Source organism: Melozone crissalis, unplaced genomic scaffold (genome assembly GCF_028551555.1).
Source record: "Melozone crissalis strain CALT ecotype California unplaced genomic scaffold, PUWL_Pcris_2 ptg000016l_1, whole genome shotgun sequence".
Classification (NCBI taxonomy): Eukaryota; Metazoa; Chordata; class Aves; order Passeriformes; family Passerellidae; genus Melozone; species Melozone crissalis.
In genome coordinates, this window is record NW_026535794.1 from 40,287,896 (window position 1) to 40,301,820 (window position 13,925).

The window sequence follows — 13,925 nt, forward strand, 5'->3', positions numbered from 1 at the left end:
CTAAGCAATAGCGGCATGGATGATGAGCAGTCCCCAGATAAAAGTTCCTATAAATCACAAGCCTTTCAGGAATTTATACTGCACAAATACTCACGTCTTGGCTTGTTTCCCTAGACAGATTCAGCTAGACAGGGAATAAATCAGGATAAAATAGCAGAATGATACATCACTCTCAGACTTTGTTCTTTGAGGGGAGCTCACAGAGAAGAAAGGCTACTGGCCAGCATAGAAGGTAAGTGTCAGCTTACAGGGAAAGTTCAGAGCACTGAGGGCTCATGATCTGTCCTTGTACTTCACTGAAGTATATTTCAGTGAAGATAGGGTCTGAGACAGGTTCAATTTTCAGATATTTAAAATGAGTTGAGGAAAAGCAATCCAAGCAACACACTCCCCCACAAAAACAGAACCTAGGGCAGTACAAAGCAACAATGAAAGTGCTGGACTTACCTTGTATTCTCAGTGGAATTTGTATTATTGAGCATCAAACCACTCTCATGCTTATGTACATACTAGTACTTAGAAACCCTAAGCTCATCAGAGTAATAAACACTTGTATTAAGTAAATAAATAGTAATTTTAAAATTACTAATTAAAACAATGCATTAATAAAATAGCGAGAAAATAATTCCTTATAGAAACTGATAAAATCAGAGTAAAGAGGAAAAATTAGGCTCAAATTCAAATTCTTCTAAAGTAAGAAGTCAGTAACTCAGATTCATTGATCACATTTTTTTTTAAGATATAGTTCAATAAATACAAGTATGGTTGATAAACACAAGACAATTAGTTAGAAAAGGTGTGAGTAATTATAGCTACCTCAGGTTAGCTCTGGTTACTTTGGCATTCTCAGTACTCATGGCAAGAGCCTTCCACTGTGCAGTTTTGGCCATTTCGTCTGATATGTTTACAACTGAGGGATCAGTGCTAAAGAACAAACATACTTTCAGGTTAGTATTCAATTCCTTGCAACACTATTATACTTACTGTCACTCATCATTTACATCAGTTGTGCCTTCTTTCAATATTTACACAGCCACAAGTTGAGTTCACCTCTTAAAAGTATACTTCAACAAAAAACTGAAAATTTAACTAACCAGCACTACCATAACGACATAGCATCTCAAAACAGTTTTTCACATAGATACCAGTAAGATATTGAGAAAACTTGAGAGGTAACCCATACCTAGGTTCAGAAAATTATTTTGCATGCCAAGAAATAATGAATTGAATCACACTGTTGTGCTAAACTTTCATGGATCAATTACTTTAAGTGGCTTCTAGGAAATAATCAAGGGCAAAAGAGCAAAGGTTAATAAAATTTCAAAAATTTAAGTGAGATTTGAAACTATTAAAAATCTAGAAATTCCAATTATCTTGACAGATAAGTTTTGCTTTTTTTTCTCAAAAGCCTTATTAGATATTTTGCAAGGTTATTTTGTCAGACCACCCCCCTCCCAAGTGTTGCAGAAGATAAGTTTACCCTCACAGATGTAAAGATTTTAAAGCCTATTTCCACTTTTGTCCTCCACACAGTTCTATGTGAAGCAGACTCAGGTGCTGCCTGTACGTCTGCTTTCTGTTCTGTTCCACATTTAAGCTCCAGAATCTATCCCAGGTCATCTCTAAGTTTTTCAAATGGCAGAAAGAACTTTCAAAGCCATTCTTCCCAGGGATCCCACAAGACATATAAGGCATCAGAATACATACAAAACATACATACGCACACAGGTGATGAAGTCACAGCTCTACTGTGAGAGAAATTAGCAACTCAAATGTTTTTTAAAAAGCTTTAGCATTTTCATTTGAGTTGCTTAAGTCTGATTAAGCCTGCTCTCTGAACAGACAACAGCACTCAGCAGAAATATCTGTCTAATCCAAATTTCTGTCTGTTCCCAACTCTCATCAGGGCATACCTGGTACTACCCTAGATCCACAGGAAGGCAGATTTTTAACCTAGGAACCCTTAGTATTAGAGACAAAAAGAAAACCTGTAAGCATCTGTCACATCTTAAACTCGTGTTGGAACAGTTGAGAACACCTGACCACTCAGCTAAATACAACCCCAGTAAGGGAGACACCAACTGAGGCAAAATGCCTATCAAAGGTGAAAGAATTTCCATGACTGAAATTCCAGTGCCTCCTTTTCTGGAAGAGAATCTATTTGTATATTTATGTTCAGAAAATAACATTTTAAAGTAAAAAAGGTTGCCTGTACAACGGGTTTTTTGTACCACAGAGATTACGACTTTAGCTTTTGCTTAGGTAAACCAAATAATTACACACTTAGATTTCTTCTGCAAAACCCAAGTGGCTGGCAAACACATGGCTCAACTGATGCTATTAGTTGCTTAATGCTCAGTATTTCATGCACAGTAGCACACAAATATTCCATCAAAACTGACCAAGGATGCTTCTTCACCTTTAGTACAGCTGGTCAAAATTGAGTCATCTGATCTGTTCAAGATGGTCACGTAAATTTATAATTAAGATGCAGTTTTAAAGAACAATGCAGTATAAAAATACTAATGTAGCACCACGAGATATATATTCCTATTTCCTAATCATGGCTAAGTTACCAGCTTGGGGAAAAATTATTTCAACTCATACACAACCAACTTAATACAAAGCAAATTTTGGGCTCTGATAAAAGAATTTTTAAACAGACACATTTTATACCTGTATTTCAGGGTTTTTACAGGAAAATCTATATTTGCTTCTCCATATGCAAGGTGTACACTGTCATGGTCTGAAAACATTCTCTCTGCTTCCTGTAAATTCCAAGTAAGAAGTTTGTAAAATTACTCACATAGCAGAAACCACAGTAGTATCTCAACTTATTCAGTTATCATCTCAACTTATTCAAGTTATATGACAGGTATATATGACAGGTATAGGGTAAAAGGCACTTCTGTGTAGATACCACAGTTGAATGCAGGAGACAGAGATTATGACCTTTCCTCCTTGAAGTGTCTTATTAAGGGAGGGGACATGGGAGACTGGGGAAGGAGGGTGTTACATACAAGCTTTGCAAGGAATTCATCTAGGTGGTGCACAGAAAGGCAGGACTTTCATGGATAAGTTCCAGAAGCTATATTACTGTATTTTTGGTAACTAGTAGTTGCACTAAATGACAGCTCCACAAACACACATGAGCAAAATGTCCCTGATATTATGAACACTTTTGTGACTAATTTAAGCAGAATAAAGAAATCCTACTTCACCACTTCCCTCTCCCTCTCCTTTCTCTCCATTTTCTTTCCTTCTAATCTCATGAAAGACCAAAAAACCCAACATTTTTGTGCTAACAACTGCTTCTTTCCACTTTGCTTGAAAATTTTGATCACAAATAAAAATCATAGTTTGTAATAGCATAATTGAAACAGAGACTTAATTCCTTAACCAGCAGCAACTATTCCTCTAGTAAAGAATTTAATTTCTTAAGTAAGTGAAGAATTTCAAAATATGTATCTGGTATATAAGGTCATATGCTCAGGTCACATAGTATTATTTTAAATTGCATTAGGTATTTCCTAGAAATTTACAACATGCTCAGTTTGATTGTTTTCACACTTACTTCTTTCTCTTTTATCTTTTCATCATCTTCTGTCTTCTTTTTACTTTCTGGCATAAGATCATCAAGCCAGCTAAGATCTTTTTTGGTGAAACACAAATCCATGAGCTTGCGAACGAACACTAATGCTAGAACCTAAAGGGAACCACGGAAAAAATACTTTATATATTAAACTATTCAAATGAACAAAAAGGAGCACACACACTTTCAGAACACTCAGAATCTGTAACTGAAGCCCTTTTTTCTAGTACCAGATTTCACCTTACCCCAAAGGTAAATAATTTCCACTTTCAGTAGCTATTCACAACTGAATTGCTTTTCAGGAAATGCGAAGTCTCTGTGTTTCAAAAGCGAACAGCTTGTACTACAGGGGCTTTTTGTTTCTTTCCCACTTCCTTCTTTCTTAAAGGCAGCAAGCATCTTCTGAAGAGACTCTGAATAATACATGTAGTCTTGTATAAAAATTATTAACTGGCAAACCAGAAAACTTACCATCATAGGGAAAACAACAGCAGCTGCAGAGGCTTTGATCACCCACAAGAGAACTAGACAAGTGAGCTGAACAACTGTAAAGATATGGACCTTCCACAGTGGCACATAACGTAGATAAATCAGGTCAGGTTGATGTTTGGCAGGCATTCCAAACAGTTTTATACGGTCAAAAAACTGCATGGGAAAATAAAAGCATTCTTCAGTTAATTATTTTTTGCCTCTCCAGAAGAAAATTAATGTTTTTAGGAGACTACAGAAATGTAATATAATCCCAAATTAAATACTAATGAAAGGCAGTGAACATTCAAGGGGGTGGAACTGTGGGCTGTTTTGCAGGGGTTGGCAATGCCCCTCCCCCCCCCCATCAAAAATTCCAGAATATTTCAGAAAATTTGTTTCTTAGCTACGCTATTGAAAGAATAAATAAAAAAGAACTGACAAGTGAAGACATAATATTGTAAGAACAAATAGTTGAACATGACACTCAGGAAATTATCCTATATGCTATTCAGAAAATATGGAACAACTTTATTGTGGCTCACATAATGCAGGGTGTTACAGCTTCCTTTTCATTCAGTGTTAAACAAAAGTGAACTGCTTGTTAAAATCAGACTTTACCTGAATCCCTTTTAATGAAGATACTCCCATGTAAAGAAAGACACCATACAAAACTGGCATTGGAATAAACTAGGGGGGAAAAAACACCCACAGTTAAAAGTGGAATCAACATGACATAAGAGAGCAGTCCATATGAGTGAAAGGCACAGACCAAATTATTTTTTACTTTATATTTTACTTAAGTGAAATCTGAAGACCTTTATTTAAAAGAATACATATGTATCATTGAGCAGCAAAAAAAAATCTAGAACTAACAAGGTTATCATCAGGATAAAAAAGCAGTTCTGCCTTGACTGCTCACTCACTCAGTTTTCTAGGTTGCAAGAAAAATTTCTATTCATGCTAAATATACTGCTTTATGCTGCTGTTTGACAGGAACTGTATCAAGACTACTGTATTCTGTACAACTTCATTAAATTGCCACATTAAGTTTTACTTCTGAACACCTGGAACAGACAACACAAAAACCTCACCATACCTACTGAGCTATGAAAATCTGCTAATTATTCAGAACTAAGTTTTGCTTCAGTAAGAAGACCAATTTAAAGCTTATTAAAATAATATTTCTAATAATTTAAATTGTAATATATAATAGCTTATATTATTTTATACAGTGTGATTTTCTATTTTGATATAACTTAAAGCTTACTAAGATAACAAAGTTGTCCACTGATTTCAGTGGCACTTGCATCAACCCTCTGCAGTGAAGCCTTCTTTGCTCCTGAATTCATTAAGCTTCCAAGTAAAGGACAGCCACGATACAACATGAAATTTTAATAAAAACTGCTGCTATCAAGACTGAACAAAACCCTTTATTTAAACAGTGTGAAATAAAACTATGTCTTAGGGGTTCATGATGTATGTGTGTGTGTGGCTAGTGTCTTCACTGTAAGTTGTGTAATTTGATATAGTGTCTTCTATTGCATTAAATCAGTATAAATCCACACATAGAACAAAAGCACAACAACTGTCAGATGCAAGGCTTTGTTCTCCTTACTTCTTTTGAACAATAACAGTCATTCACACTGAAAAAGAAAAACATTTCTTAAAAGCAAAGAGTTATAATTTCATTCCTATTACCCTGGGTCCATAAACCCAAAAGTATTCATTTCTATGAATAAAAAGTTAAAATATGGGATTTAAAACACTTTACTTTAGCAACCACCACTTTTAGTTTTTGCTTTTGAGCAACAATAAAACTATTTCAGTGTTTCTGCTTTTGATTCTGATTATTCACATTATACAGCTGAGCTCTTGGTAACTTTAATGAGAAACTGTCAAATCTGATTTTTTTTTTTAGTAACTGCAATGGTCTTATTTTTTACGGACCTTTACACTCTTTAATAGATATACAAATGGTCAACTATTTAAAATTTATAATACATAACTACTCATTAAACTATAGCTGCATGTTTACAGGATTATTCTTTCCCATTATCTAAATTTGAGAAGCTGCATTTCTTACGAAATTACTTGAGATCTTTCTTTGTTTATACAGACTTTTACAAAGCTCTTTAGAAATACCAGCAGTTACACAGTTATCTTCATTTCTGACAACAAAAAAGATAATTGTTTCATTTCTCCTTTTAACTACTGGATTTGAAACAACAAAGTAGAAGTTGAACAGATTTTAGTAAATCTGAGCAAAATCCAACTGAATTTTCTTCCAATAGTCATTGAAAGGTCACTAGGGATATAAATTAGGAGATGAAGTGTAATCTGATGCTACAACACAACTGCAAAATCATCATTATAGTGTGATCATGTATAAAATAATCTTGACACTCTAAGAATCAAATTAAGTTTAGTAAGCTGAAGAACAAGAAGTAAAAAATGGAATTTCTCCCTTTTAAAGCAATGTTTCTGCTCCTTCTGCTACACTATATTACTTCTGCTCAAGTAGCTTTACTTCTTTATCACACTCCTTTTCTCTCTCCATTTAAGCACTTACATAAAAACTGCAGGTTTTAGGTAACATGAACTGGAAAAACAAAAAAATGTTGGCAAGAAAAATCAAGCAACACAGGAAAAGGTTGCTTTCTTCACTACTCCCTACATTCCTAGCTTTCTCAGATTTCATTTTCTTGCATCTTTCCATAGTGTTTCTATTCAACTAACATCTGTTGCTAAAAAAGCAATTTGAGAATGAGTCCAGGCATATCTTACTTAAAATAAAAGAACTTTCTCACATTATGAAATGCTAAATCACAACATCAATAGCACAAAGAAAATATTTTGGAAAAACTCTCTTTTACCTTTAACACAGAGGTCATGGACACTGACGTCCCCATCAGCACAAAAATCATCAATCCTGTCACTCGCTGCTCCCGGATTCCCAAAAACTTTGGTCGTTCTCCTGGTGCTGAGCATTGAGATTCAACTTTCAGGCTGTTAACATGACTTATAGACAGGACAGTTGCAGCAACAAACCACGGTAAGCCCATGATAGAACATATTCCCAACATAATACCAACCATGAGCAGATCAAGATGATAACCACAGCCTTTCTGTAAAATTAAGCAAACAAATAACTTGAAAAACTTCCTATTTATATGATCATACTTCTAACTCAGCAGGTGAATACAACTGCAAAAGTCAGATACTTTGAGAGTATCCACAAAATTATATTTGTTCTTGATTAGTCAATTTATATTTAGCAGCTGATGATAATTTCACAAATTTGCAGAATGAATCTGATTTTAAGTAACTTACACAACATTAGACTTCCATAAAAAGGACTTTTACCTTCAGTTTATGCTCTTTCCTGTTTATAATAACAGCTGTTATTTGTTGATCCATGAAAATGAGAATGGTACAGAGTAAAGCAGGAAGAGCAGCAACCAAGAGTGTCCACCAAGGATTGTGTCCAAGAGGATCTATGAACCATCCTCGATCTTTTCGGGTGGGCTGAAAAAAGGACACCAACCCGTCAACAAGGAGAATTAAATGACTAAAATAGAATGCAGATTTAATCATTACAAACAGTTTCAATGAACAACAGATCAGTCCTTTAAGTATATGTTTAGGTTGTCTTCCAATGGCTTTGACCAAAAGACTGATTTAGTTGTTACAGGTGAACATGGCATTTATATGGGAAAAATCAAAACAAATCCATTTGATTCCTTCATTTTGTACATTTACACAAAAGAATTCTTTCCTTTCAGTAATAATATAAAACATAAATTTTTCTGTCAGATGAGACATATGTCCAAAACAGAAAAGAGAAACTACTTGATCAACCACATTGTAATCAAAAAAGAGAAACTTCTGTTTCTGTACGATTTGATTGTTCTACTGTTCATAAAACTTCAATCATTTTAAAAGTTATGTTTTTCAAAAGGTTTTGTTTCTTACCTCAAACTTCTCTGGAACGAGAAGCTTAGGAGAAGGTACTCCTACAAGATAGTCAATCAAAACCATGGTTACTATGGTCAGAAATACTGCAAAGTCGCTGATGGTGGAACGCACCTATAAAGAAAAGACTTGTGTTAAGTCTTGCTTTTTCAACATTATAATTTCCATGTGTAGAAAGATGATTTTCTCCTTTACAAAACGTGAGGTTTATTTATATTATACTACCACTGAACATTATCTACTTTTTCTTGTTACTTTCAAATTTAAGCTGCCTGCCAGCACAGTATGAAGTTGCAGAAGACAAGTATTCCATACAGCTGTTCACTCATTTGAAAGTGGACTACTGCAAGAGGCAAATTAAACAACTCCACAATCTTCCTTCTCCTCTCAATCCCATTAGGAGGCTCAGCCATCACAGCTAGTTCCTGGTACCTTAGGTCAGTAACATTCATACTTTCATGTTTTAATCAATAGGAGGCGGATAATTTGCAATACATTCATATTATCAAAGATAACTTTATTAAACATTAGGAAGACATTACAGGAATGAGTTGAGGTTTATAGCAGATCTAAACACTTCATTTTGCCTAGCAGAAGTTACATAAATCAATCTCAAAAGAAGCATCACGTTAACATCTATTAGAAATAGCAATCCCCTGAGGAACCACTCTAAACCCAATAGACATCAGTGGTTTGGGAAAAGTAATTAATTGCTTTGTATGGCTACGTGAGGAAAAGAGCCGCAGTATTGTCTCTACTAATGATGCCTGGCAATACTGATTATTGTGAGGAGATGGACTGCTTAGATCTTTCAAAGTTTAGAATATCTTGTTGTAATTCTACAAAAATACAGAATAAACACCAAATTTTTGCAGATTATTTCTTTCCTCAAATGTCCTAAACTTTGTAATTATTAGCTGAATTTTGGGTTTTCATTTCCTTTCCTGAATTAAAAGAAATTTCTCAAGACAGAATTCAACTCCATTAAATTACATCAAGGTGTATATATTACAAGGTAACAATAGTCTAGTCTCTAATCAGAATTACCTTAGTCGGGAAATAGCGTTTGGTCTTGAATTTCTTAAGGAAAGAGGAGAGGAAAAATGTTGCAAAAAATAGTATGACAGACCAGAAAAGAACATCTGGAATATATGGTCCGTGATGGCCACAAGCTGATCCACGAAACACACCATGATATTCTAAACATTCCTGCAAAGAGAAAAACTCTTCATAAGTCTGTTTTATTAATTCAGTGCATTCAACTAAGCTTCCAACTTTTCTATATGAAACACATTTGAGAAAGTCCGTAATTCCAACAGAGGGCTCTTTCCTTCATTACTACCCCACCCTGGAAAAGCCAGACGTGTGCTGTCTGTTCCAGAAAAGCCACAGTAGCCACCACTGATTATTTCAGGATGCCAAAAATGCTGGGAGATGCCCAAGAAGAAACAATTTCTTAACAGTCACATTACTTCTATTCTGTTTTTCAATGCAGGAAAAGCAGAATATCCAACATCAACTTTAGCTAACAAACATAAAAAAGGATCTCCTCAGTTTCTCCTATCTCTTTGACTTTGTTTTGCTCAGTTACGGGAAAAAACACAGTCTTATAAACTAAGATTACCCAAACCATAAGAAAACATTTCTAGCAAAGTAGGAAAGCATCGTAAATAATGGATTTAAATAAAAAAGAAAACAAAGTCAGATGACAGCTATCCAAAAGACTTACTAAAATGCAAAGCAAAAAGTTCAAGTAGACACATGGAATACAAGGAAAACACAAGCCAATAATTCAAGTAGCTGGAAGCAGCACTGCACTAGCCTAATTTATCAGTTAATTCATTGAAAATTTATCTTATGGCACAAGTTCTCCCTTTTTGCAATCTACCTTGCTTATATGATAACACCAAATCCCAGGTCAGTTCTGTCTCTCGGGTAAGACTAAAGATGGTTTAGAGGTAAAGGCATATAGATGAAAAGGCATATAAAATAAGTAATAAATATAAAGGAAATATAAAAACTAAGCTCAAAAGAAACTGTCATCCTAAGTGACTATGCTAAACTAGGAGCCATAGGTAGCACACAGAAAAAAGTCCTGCTACAAGTCAAGTAAAGCACTGAGGTTTTACATGGTATTTCTGCAGTGCAAAAGAGGTGCTTCAGTGTGAATGTCTGTGCTCAGACACAAGGGGAGCCCATACACAGATATCCACTGCTGTTCTAGACAGCCTCAGGTGGCCAACCTAACAAGTGTAACAAAACCAGTAACAAATCCAAATCATTCAAGAGCAGGTAGGAATCAGATGCCAGTGTAAGCAAAGTGGCTGCACACAGCTGCATTTATTCCACTGCACACTGCCCAAAAAACTACTTATCAGCAAAAGTGTTTCTTTCTAAAAGCTTTCCAGAGCACTTGCACATGGTAACTTTCCTCCTCTTCACCTACACACAAAATTAGATATTGGTATAAAATATCCAATTCGTAAGTTAATACCTTGGAGCCCATTGTAAATAATTGTTTTTCATTTTAAACAATTATTTCTTCCAATCAATATTTCCAATCTAAGGTATTTCCTTAGATTCCTTAGATTGTTGGGAGTTTTGTACCAATGTCTAATAACTAATGACATGTGTTTACTGCCACACTTCAAATACAAATTCCATCATCATGTCATATTAAAAATATTTATTTCAGGAACTGGAAGAAAGCAAACTCCTGCTTATTCACCTCATCATGTTCCCCTACAGGAAGATTACTGTGGTGCCTAAAAGCATTAAGGTGGATACCTCAAGTAGACTTATATTAGCATTTACTTCTCTGGACTCACTCATCTAGTCCTCTACACTGACTCTGTAAAGCCTTATGGAAGAAATTAAGAGAGTTGAAAAATACAGTTTTAAGGAAAACAGTCCGGGTTCAGTTAAAAAAAGAAATCAGATGAAAAAATGTAATAAACACTAGTACTGTGAAGGTGTTTATTTTTTATTCATATGCACATATACACACACAGATACATACATATAGCTTCCAGATACTCACAGAAACTGTAAGATTATTCCATGCTATGTCTTCACGAGACTTATTGATAGTCCTCCACATACGCAATGTGTCATTGCTTGGTTTCTCAGGCTCAGAACACACACATCTGAAGGGAAGAAGAAAAGTTTACATGCTTTTAAGCTGTATGTGCCAAAACGCAGCAATTTGAAGTAAATTCAAAAATCCTGAACAGTTTAAACCAGAGTTTATCCCAAACTTCTATGGAAGGAGCAGAGTACAAGGCTTTTCCTTACCTGATCCAGAACTATTGAGAGGGTGGGGGAAATGAAGAATCAGGTCACCCTCAAGAAAGACACCATATTTGAGTATGTTGTCAGCTAACTGAAGATATAAATGCTTACAGTGCTCAGCTTTAAAGCAACTGTATACATAATTTTTAGCAACATTTTTGTAGAAGTAAAAATCCCCCTCCCTATTGCAGCATTCTGCAAACTCACACTGCAGAATCCTTTCTGTCAGACAGGTTGACAGAAGTACACATCATATTAAAAAAAAACAAAACACAATGGACTGAATATGGATTTAATGGGATGTTTTCAAATAAAGCTATTCAAGTACACCAACTGGCAAGCTTAACACATAAAAATTTATGTAGAAGAGGGGAAAGAGTCAGTAAGCAAGAAATAAGTCTCCTTTTTCTATGAGATTCACTAAACACACTAAAAAAAAACCCCCAATGAACCATGGAAGGGAAAATCTGCATCCTGGTGGTGTGAGGGTAAAGAAAGAAGAGACATTATATGTGCATGGGCAAAAAGAACAGAGATTTGCATAGCACAATGTTTGGGGAATTTCGAAAATACTGAGTAAACAAATTATCTTTTGTTAACTGAATTCTAAACTAACAGAAACAGGAAATAGGAAAGGAGTGGAAAGCAGTAGCTCCTACAAAGCAGTTGCCAACACAGAATCATCAATAGAGAAAGGAATTGCAACAATAAGCATGATGAGACAAATCATAATTAGTTGTTGGTCAAAGCAGCAACATAAAAAAGCATGCTGAAGGAAGACTTGACAAATTTCTCAACAAAGACAATGAAGATAAAGTATGCCACCAAGTAGATGAGTAGAAATGCAGGAAAAGAAAGGAAAAACCCACACCCAGAAAAATGTAAGAGTATTTGAGATTGTTTTGTGGCTCAATTAATTGAACATGCTTGTTCTGCACCCTTTTCCCCACTGGGGGTTACAGAGTGGGGAGAAAAGGAAAGGGAAAGGAGGAAGAAAGCAATTGTGAACAGCTGGATCTCCTACAGCTTTGTAAGAGAAAAAATGCAGGGCAAACCCATGCTGAACACTGTGGCATGTCCCAAAAACCATAGAGCTAAAGCAAATTAAAATCCCACCTTCCCATCTCCACCTTCATGGCCTGCCTGTGGCAAAACACAGTCAGGTGGCAAGTGCACAAAGCCCTACAGACAGTTTCTGCCAGCTCAGCGGATTGAACATGCCCACACAGAAGTCCAGTGAGGACCCAGAGCCACTGAAACAGAAAGATGAGCAGCCAGTAGGAAGGGAAAAATAAATGAGTGTCCTCCCACAGCCCCCTCCTGGCAATGTGGCCTGGTCTTAACAGCGGCTCAGACAGGAAAGTGAGTGTAAATGTCAAGTGTGAACGGAACACAAGAAGCAGCCTGGCAGGGTGTTTGCCCTTTCCCCCTGGAAGAAAGTCCTGAAGAAGCACTGAATGATTGCAAAAGTGAGCAGAGATCTTGGAGGGGAAACACAGTAGCCCAAACCAGTTTTGACACTGCTAGAAGTCACCCTGTGTGCAAAGGGATCACTGCCCTGGCCAAGCAGAGCAGCAGCCCAGCAGGACAGAGAGTATTCTGCTCTCCAACTAGAGAATGATTGCCCCAGTGCAACAAGCAGGGACCTCACCCCACGTGCATGGACGTGACCTTGTTAGGGGTCCCTCACCCACACTGTGACCACACAGGTACAACTGAAGTTGGAAGATGCACATCTCCAACAGGAGGGGAGCACTAACATTTAAATTATTTCATTTAAACTATGAGAAATGAGCAGTTTTCTCTGAGCAACAGTAAGCAGTATCTTCATCTGGCATGTGTGAGCTGCTAACCCAAGTCATCCTATTTCATGAAACTATAATTCCTAGAAGTAGCAAGCAGAAGTCCTGTTCTGACCTTTAAGAAAGCTGTATTAAAGCAGGCTTTGTCACAACCCCTTATCCCTTTCAACCACCCATAGGTAACACAGAAAATTCAATTTCACAGCATCCTGAATAGAATTGTTTTGATGTTTTTCATGCCCACACCAACCCTAGCATTCCTCCTACCCTTCCTGGAAGTGGCACCCACTGCCATTTAGTAAAAAATATGTCCCTCTATATGTCCCTATTTATTTCACTAACAGATAGTAACTCGGTACTTACGAATATGAAGTCAGTTTATTCAAATCATTGTGCATATTGAAGGGATACACTTCTCCCAAATGGACAAGCTTTTCCAATGCCTCATAAATAAATATGATACATATGAGTGCTGCAAAAGCTTCCTCAGTAAATCGAGTGATGTAGCACACGAGGCTGCTGGCATCTGTGGCTACAAGCACGATGCACAGAAATGCAGTCCACAGACCAATGCTAGCTCGCAGGGAGAGGTAGGAAAGACCATAATCCCTGTGTGAAGAAAGAAATAAAAAGCATTAACTGAGTCAAAACTCACCTGTATTACATTCTACTTGAAAAGACACTGAGGCCAAGCTTTATAGGCTTTCAGCACTTTTCTCATGCTTGATATTAGCTCTGAAGGAAGCAAAAATTTTTTTGTCTCATCTCCCACCAAAGCAAAGCAACACTGCAAGATG

General features: G+C 36.3%; 1 protein-coding gene across 1 annotated transcript in view; it reads right to left on the reverse strand.

Annotated features, from left to right (window-relative positions):
* SLC4A7 (solute carrier family 4 member 7) overlaps positions 1-13,925 on the reverse strand; it is a 93,703-nt gene that overhangs the window by 6,845 nt on the left and 72,933 nt on the right. The window contains exons 15-25 of the mRNA XM_054273362.1: positions 13,492-13,737; positions 11,076-11,181; positions 9,083-9,244; positions 8,036-8,149; positions 7,427-7,588; positions 6,937-7,188; positions 4,682-4,750; positions 4,064-4,237; positions 3,575-3,706; positions 2,677-2,768; positions 817-924 (exon numbers count right to left, since the gene is read on the reverse strand). Of these exons, the coding sequence (XP_054129337.1) occupies positions 817-924; positions 2,677-2,768; positions 3,575-3,706; positions 4,064-4,237; positions 4,682-4,750; positions 6,937-7,188; positions 7,427-7,588; positions 8,036-8,149; positions 9,083-9,244; positions 11,076-11,181; positions 13,492-13,737 (1,617 nt within the window). The remainder of the gene's footprint in view (positions 1-816; positions 925-2,676; positions 2,769-3,574; positions 3,707-4,063; positions 4,238-4,681; positions 4,751-6,936; positions 7,189-7,426; positions 7,589-8,035; positions 8,150-9,082; positions 9,245-11,075; positions 11,182-13,491; positions 13,738-13,925) is intronic.